The sequence below is a fragment of the Pinus tabuliformis genome, chromosome 5_1 (genome assembly GCF_031772625.1).
Source record: "Pinus tabuliformis cultivar Carrire ecotype Pingquan chromosome 5_1, CPIR1, whole genome shotgun sequence".
NCBI lineage: Eukaryota > Viridiplantae > Streptophyta > Pinopsida > Pinales > Pinaceae > Pinus > Pinus tabuliformis.
Window position 1 is genome coordinate 725361589 of NC_142305.1, and position 8104 is coordinate 725369692.

Sequence of the window (8104 nt, forward strand, 5' to 3'; positions counted from 1 at the left end):
TATTGATAATACTTAATTCAATACATGGTTATCTACTAATACTAGGTATAATTCACCCTCCACGCATAAATTGTGTTTAGTTTTCTGTGAATGTCACAGTTTTCTGATTACCTACTATGTTAAGGTCAACGTGCCTCTTCGCTGCATAAACTTGTTACATTAATTTTTCTTTTTGTTTTACAAAGGTTTACTGCTCGATTTTCTATGGGGAGAGGGTTTACCTCGATTCTTCCTAACAAAAACCTATAGTCTTATATTGCTTCTTATTGGGATTTATTTCTCTTCTACACTTAAAACTAGACAGTGATAGTTGACTGTTACTATCAATGATAACCTAATCTGGAACTTTAGCCTTACCTTATGGGTATTAACTCGCAACACAAAACAATCTAACCTCTCAAACTTACAGTCCAATTTGCATTTGATATCGTCCATGTTTACCATGCAAATGTTATCTTTTTCATTTATGTTTAATCTATTTTCATAATGAAATTGTATGCATAAAAGAGAGAAGAAATCCTAGGGATAATGAACCTATAAATTGATCTCTTAGATGATTGAAATTTGTTACTCCAATCTTCTATAGACCATTCATTATTGAATACTTACAACTCCCAGTTTAATATTAAACCTATAATATATGTGTCTATATACACCAGTACTATTCTCATTATAAAATCTTTGCTCTAGCACCACAGACCATTATCATAAAGGAAAAAGATATTTGTGGGTCCAAAGCAGAATTTTGTTCTCTAATTTCAAGATACCATTACCTTTCAAAGTATTTCATTGATGAAGTTACAAAAATATTTATGTCAAAAACCTCAATGTAATATTAGTAATCCTCCACCTACAGTCTAACAGAATTATAATACAGATGCTCATCACAGTACTAGATATTGCATGCTATTCTAAATTATCATTGCACAAAACACAACAACCTTTACTAACCTCAAATGATATAGAAAAATAAATCACAGTCTAGCTAGTAATAAATAAATACGCGCACTGGAACATGGAGCATCATTTTCCTCCCAAGAGATTCATTTTCCAAGTTATCAACAACCTTGTTGATCCTTACAATAAGAATTTTATGCCTTCCTTCCATGTGGGATTTTTCCTCAAGCAGCATCCTACTTTTATGGTTTTGTTTTCAACCAGAAGTCGCTTTTATCCCCAACTATGCTTTATTCCAATCCCAGCTTAGCATTTATCTCCAGCTAAGCACTTAATGGATCTTTCTCTCTCATCAATTAAGTCTATCCAATATTCTTTCTAGAATTCCTATCATGAAAAGGTTATCATATATGGAATATCATCTGCAAGCTTTCCATTTTCAAATGTTTCCAATTTAATACTCATTTATTAATAAAAAATTTATATCCATAATTTTGTCATCATTTCCCATGACTTTGTCTTTTTCATTATAGTTTAGTTTTAGCAAAAATAAAAATATTCATATTTCCAATAGAGGAGGTTCATTACACCCCTAACTATTCCCCTGGATCAAAGAAGGATGGTCATCCTTTTAATAGAATGGGTGTCGTTTCTATATGCCAATATTTGGATAGTACCCATGATGTGTGCTCAGCCCTGTTAAATCGAAGAGGTCATCGTAACTACTGACAAAAGATCATTTAATACCTACCCCCAAACTTCTAGAACCCACTTCTTTAGACGAGCCGATGTATAATTTTGCCCATGAACTTTGGTAACTATAACTCAGCTTGTCGTATCCATAATTTCATCAAATTTGATGCTCTCTCTCAATACCAGCAAATGACCCCTCTTTTTAACCTTGGTACTCTTTGATTTCTTCGCCTCTTTCTTTTGTAAATCTCCTTCCAAATTCTCCGGGGAAGGAGGAGGGAGAGTTTCAATGCCATTCAGCATGTTGTCCTCCAAACAAGTCGTAAAATCTCCTGCAGATATCCTGAAAAAATAATTAGAGGGCGGGTCCGAGGCGATACCACTAATATTTTTCCCCAAACCATCTAAGACTCTATTGGCTTGATTAGCTCCACCCCTCGAAAATTGTCCTTTGTCTGCAGGATTTCTTTCTACGGCTGACCCTTGTCCCTAAAATGACCCATTAGCATTAGATGCTACAACCCCATTAGGTCCAACAGAAATAGGACCAGGAGAAGAGCTAGAGTTTATAAATTTCTCTACAAAAAGATGAGTTGCAAGGGTAGTCATTGTTGCACCATCGGGTTATGACTAAGAGAAATCCCATATTTGACTCTCCAAACTCCCATACCCTTGAACCCCTTGGGTGGGTTGCACTTCAGATGACAAGAATTTTGATGATACTAATACCTTAATAGGGGGTTCTCCAAAAACTTCCATCGTAAATGACACTGGGGAGCAAACCCTCAACTTTGACAATCCATCTGGCACCGCCTATTCCATTTTTATTTTCTTATGTGGATATTTCATCGAGATAAGCACAAATTCTAACGGGTCGGAGGAATAATCGACCAGTTCCTCATCCATCTTAGCAAATTCTTAGCTGAAAATAACTACGGAAGCGGACTCGAGACAATGACGACTCCCCAAATGGTTGTTGCTAACACCTAATGCCTTGGAACGTTCTTCAAGCTAGTTAACGGATAGATCGCGTTTGGCCATAACACCCGTCATGTGCATCCAAGGCGGAGAATGTGAAGTAAGCGAGGTCCATAAAATTACTAACCTAAACCCCACAATAGTCACAGCCCTAAAAAAAACACTCCCTTAAACCGCATAGCCATCCTCTGCATCGTATTATTATTTTTTCCTATATTATACCAATTTTTTAATACTTACATATTCATATAATTTTAAAAATTAAAATAATATAACATATACTAAACATAAATATCCACATTTAGAATTTCACAAATATCAATCCACGGACCTTGAGATGTGAGGGACAAAATGCTATATTGAACACGGTCAAAATATAGCACTTTGTCCTTTCTAAAGTACGTAAGTACCCATAATTCTATGACAGGTTCTCTCCGGACAAGAACAAAAGGTTGTCCAACGTGACATAAAAATGGAATATGTAGTTAATTCAAAATTTGATGATGAGATCTTATCAAAAGAATTGTCATCCCAAATTCCGATAAGAAGGTAAGAAGTACCTGTGTCGAAATTTTGGGGAATGTAATTAAATTGTCCCATTACGGACATTTATGAAATTTTATAATTATTTATGAATTTGTAATTTGATAAGGCCATGCAAACGAGAACAGCAGGAAAAACAATAACGCAGGAAAGAATAGTGGATTATTCTATGAAAGTCGAACGATCCATATCGCTCATAGAATGTCAAGAAAAAATTGTCACAAATGAGAGACTGTTGCAACCTCTTCCGTTACGGATTGTTGTTAGAATTATATTTTGTTACTTCGTTATGATGAGAAAAAATAACTGTCACAAATGAGGTAGTGTTGCAACCTCTTCCTTTACGGATGGTTCTTAGAATTATATTGTGTTACTATGTTATGATTATACTTTGCGGGTGACTGAGAGGAACCTAGTAGTTCGGTTAGCATTTGTTACTATGTTATGATTATACTTTGCGGGTGACTGAGAGGAACCTGGTACTTCGATTAACAAGTAATTGCACCTAATATTTTAGGGGTTAAGATATGTTTTTTGGTAGTTAGGGATATAATAAGAAAAAATGAACTAAATTTTTTTCAATTTCAATAAAAAAATTGAATCAAAATCTTTTCCGTTTCAACTATTTCATATCTCTATAGTTTACCAACTAAACTGCCCTAGAGTAACCACTAGTTTTTGTTGGAGTCACCATTGTGGTTACACGTTAATCACATACCATGAAACACACGGGAGTGTTGGATCAACACCAGCACATACCATGAAACGCACACATTAAGCACATACGATGAAACACATGGGAGTGTTGGATCAACACCAACACATACCATGAAACACACACGTTAAGCACATACCATGAAACACATGGGAGTGTTGGATCAACACCAGCACATATCATGAAACACACACGTTAAGCACATACCATGAAACACATGGGAGTGTTGGATCAACACCAACACATACCATGAAACACACACGTTAAGCACATACCATGAAACACATGGGAGTGTTGGATCAACACCAGCCCATACCATGAAACAGACTTGTTAAGCACATACCATGAAACATGCACATACCATGAAACACACACGTTAAGCACATACCATGAAACACACTCGTTAAGCACATACCATGAAACATGCACATACCATGAAACACACACGTTAAGCACATACCATGAAACACATGGGAGTGTTGGATCAACACCAGCACATACCATGAAACAAACACGTTAAGCACATACCATGAAACGCACATGTTAAGCACATACCATGAAACACATGGGAGTGTTGGATCAGCACCAGCACATACCATGAAACACACACGTTAAGCACATACCATGAAACCATGAAACACACGGGAGTGTTGATCAACACCAGCACATACCATGAAACACTACCATGAAACACACGGGAGTGTTGGATCAACACCAGCGGGGAGTGCAACAATCTTCCCCCTCAACACGAGCCAGGTGTGTTTCGAACTCGAGACCTTTGGTTATGATACCACTTGTTGGAGTCTTACACCAAAACCCATAGGTGTTAGTAAACAGACACATCGCTAGTGTTAAGCACATGCCATGAAACATACGAGAGCGTTGGATCAATTGCCATTACACCAAAACCCGCAGGTGTTAGTAAATAGACACATCGCTAGATTTAAGCACATGCCACGAAACACAGAGAGAGTGTTGGATCAACACCACTATTAACAAAGAGCACAACAATCTCCCTGCTCAACACGAGCCAAGTGTGTTTCAAACTGTTTTTGTTATTTTATTGTTATGAGCAAAAGGATTATATTTTATTAACTAAGCCACCCTAGAGCCACCGCTAGTTTTTGATGAGCATAAGGATTATATTTTATTATTTCTTTTTCGTTAGTTAGATTTTGAAATATTTCTAAAATTTATAATTAACTAAGCTCAACTATTTTAATTAAGCTCAACTATTTTGATCGATTCAAAAAATATTCGAAGATGGAATAGACAAAAGTGAGATCAATTTTTGGAACTCATGCCTCTCCGCTCCCAATCCACAACAGAGTTAAGTTCGGTGGTTCAACCAAGCATAACAATATGAAAGGTGTAACCCTCACAGCAAAGAGGGAATTTGGATACGGAACTAGCGTTATTTGGACTGGACAATGTCCATAGACTGCATGGATATGGTGCAGAAGCATTATAGGGAAACGGTACAGCTGCATTAATTTGAAGAAGCCTGACGCCCCTTTCCTGTACAATGTTTACCCACGTCCTCAACTACACGCTTGACCAGCGCAGCTTCATACCTGCCCAAGAATTTGATAACATAAAACACTTAGCAAAGGAAATGGAAATTATGTATCCCACTGGGGTGACGGTGACATAACTCACCCGTTAGTGTCATCTAGTGACCAGCCAGAGAGATTAGACACTCTGAACAGCGCAGCTTTCCATTCATCGACCTCTTCTCCACTGTGTCTTCCGTTGCTCTGGTGGTGTTGGAATGGCCTTGCAAATGGGCTGCCACGTTGCTCCGGATGGCGAACATGCGAAGGAAGCACTTTATAAAAGAGAGGGATGGTCCTTCCTTGCACTTCGCTCGCAATAAGTGCCACCTCCTTAAGGCACCACACAGAGGCTGCATAATCAGGTGAGAAAATGGGAATCTTTATTCGACTACACTGAATTGCACACCTTAATGTTTCAGCGATATCGTCTCCCTTGGTAAGTTGATGAGAATCCAGGAAGACATGGATGTCTGCGCCTGTGAGGGCGCCGTAGAGATGATCGAGGAAGCCTCTTCTGACATCTGGCCCTCTAAAACTCAGAAACACGTCGTATCTCATCGACCTTCTCATGTTAATGCCACTGCCACTTCCATCGCATCCCCTTGCCGTTGCGAGTCTCATCGCCCTTATCATTTCACTGCAACGGGGATTCATTGCTTGATGCGGTTGAAGAAGAAACGCACACGGAGATGAAGAATTAGAAGAAACGCGGGGCATATATATATATATATATATATATATATATCTCGGGGATTTGTATATACACTGAATTTGGCGCATTCTTTCTTTCCATTAAAGAGGTGTTTCCACATTCTGCGGAATTTCGCAGATTTTTTAGCTGTCTGGAATGTGACGAAAAGAAGCTGCTTCGAATATGAATACTGAATCTGTCGGGATGTGGCCTTTTATTTTTATTTGCTTAGATGTGGCTGCTCCTATTTTAAAGTTTAACAGACAAATGGAAGGTTAATATTACTAAAATCTACCAGGTTAATTTTACTAAAAGTTCTGTAGAGATAAAAAAGAATTTTGAAATCCATCCATTTCTATCTATTAAGAACTGATTTGTATATCTCAGAGTTTGGCGTAATGTACATGCTCCAATTATTCCATCGTCATGGGATTTTTTACATTACTTTTCAACCAACGTCATATTTTACTACCTATATCTAGTATCCTTCACGAGAGTATGTAAGGCCTTGTCTAAGGAGGTGTCAATTTTGTCATGGCTATGAAAAATAGCTGGAATTTAATTATATAAAATAAATAAATAAATTGATAATAAAAATATTTAATGTATTTTTGCTAATGGAAATGAATTTAATACCATAAAAAAAATCACATCAAAATATTATAACTTAATAATTATAATCAAAATTTTCAAAAAATTCACAAAATTTTAATAGAATTATGCTAAAATTTCAATTATTTACGGCAATATCAAAAAGCATATGAGAAGTTGGAAGGCTAAACTATTTTTACTCTGATGTGGAGAGCACATCACAAGTTGCTTTGAAGTATCCACTGAACATGCACGGACGCTTCTTACAAGTGGAATTTTTAGGCTGGTCCCATCAGGCGTCTAATTTGACGTAGAAATTGACATTTCACAGAATGCTCTCGAATTTGACGTGGAAATTGACATTTCACAAAATGCTCTCGAATTTGATGTGGAAATTGACATTTCACAGAATGCTCTTTTGCTTTTTAGATGTATTTTATCCTTCAAAAAAAATTAACAAGTGAATACTGATAGATTAGAAAAAAAAGCCTGGTGTAATTTATAGTTAAAAAAATAATAATTTATTTTAGGCAGGTTTTTTTTTTATTAATTTTAGTTAAAATTAAATAATTTTTTTAAAATTTGAATTTAAGTTGTTGAAAAAAGTAAAGATTTTTTTAGGTATGTTTTTTTATTACGTAAATAGATTTTTTAAAATTTGAGTTTAAGTTGTTAGATTTGACACTTTTGTGATCTATATTGTAAATAAATGTTTTTTTGATTAATTACATCATTAAGATTTGGTCAGGTTTCGAACCAACTAATGTAGTTCATCGTGATCCATATTGTAGATAAATGTATTTTGGATTAATCACATCATTAGAATTTGGTCGATGTTTTGAACCAACTAATGTAATTCATCCTGAGTTTAAGTTGTTTAATTTTTATAGTTTCAAGTCATTTAAGTTATTTGAGTTTAAGTTAATTTTTCTAATTCTAAATCTATTTATACATTTAAAAATGTATTTCAAACAACATGCAACACCATTTTAGTGAAAAAAACTATTTCATTTATAAGTTAAATTAATTTGATTAAAAAAATTAAACTCTAAATTTGAAATCTAGACATTTAAATTAGCATTGATAAATTTTAATAACTGAGGTGTAATTAACTGATTCTAAATAAAAACAATCTCCTCTTCAATGCAACAAAGTATTGTTTCTTGTTAGGAGAACCAGTGGTTCCACATGATAGCCTATAATATTCCTTCTTAGATATTAATAACAATTTTCCCATAGCTTATTGTGTAGATAGCTTATTATGTTTTCTCTTAGATATTAATCAACATAGATCTATTTTAAATAAGTATCTAACATGAGCAGAGTAGATCCAATTTCTTTAGGTGTAATTTTTTTTTATGTGTCCACATTATTAAAATATTTTGTATAGTTTTTTTTTGACTTAGATGAACAAAATTTCAACTTTGATGACAGACCGAC

At 35.2% G+C, this 8104-nt stretch overlaps 1 protein-coding gene across 1 annotated transcript; it reads right to left on the bottom strand.

Annotated features, from left to right (window-relative positions):
- Nucleotides 1–5315: 5315 nt before the first annotated feature.
- Nucleotides 5316–6036, bottom strand: LOC149166974 (toll/interleukin-1 receptor-like protein). Its single transcript, XM_089430326.1, has 2 exons — nucleotides 5486–6036; nucleotides 5316–5400 (listed from the first exon to the last, which is right to left on the bottom strand). Exons 1-2 carry the CDS (start codon nucleotides 6034–6036, stop codon nucleotides 5316–5318), a joined length of 636 nt encoding a protein of 211 aa, XP_089286452.1.
- Between the last annotated feature and the right edge of the window lie 2068 nt (nucleotides 6037–8104).

Coding starts and splice junctions, on each gene's coding strand:
- LOC149166974 (XM_089430326.1), bottom strand. CDS start 6,036: ATGAATCCCCGTTGCAGTGAAATGATAAGGGCGATGAGACTCGCAACG. Junction 5,401..5,485: donor TCACTAGATGACACTAACGG/GTGAGTTATGTC, acceptor ATTCTTGGGCAG/GTATGAAGCTGCGCTGGTCA.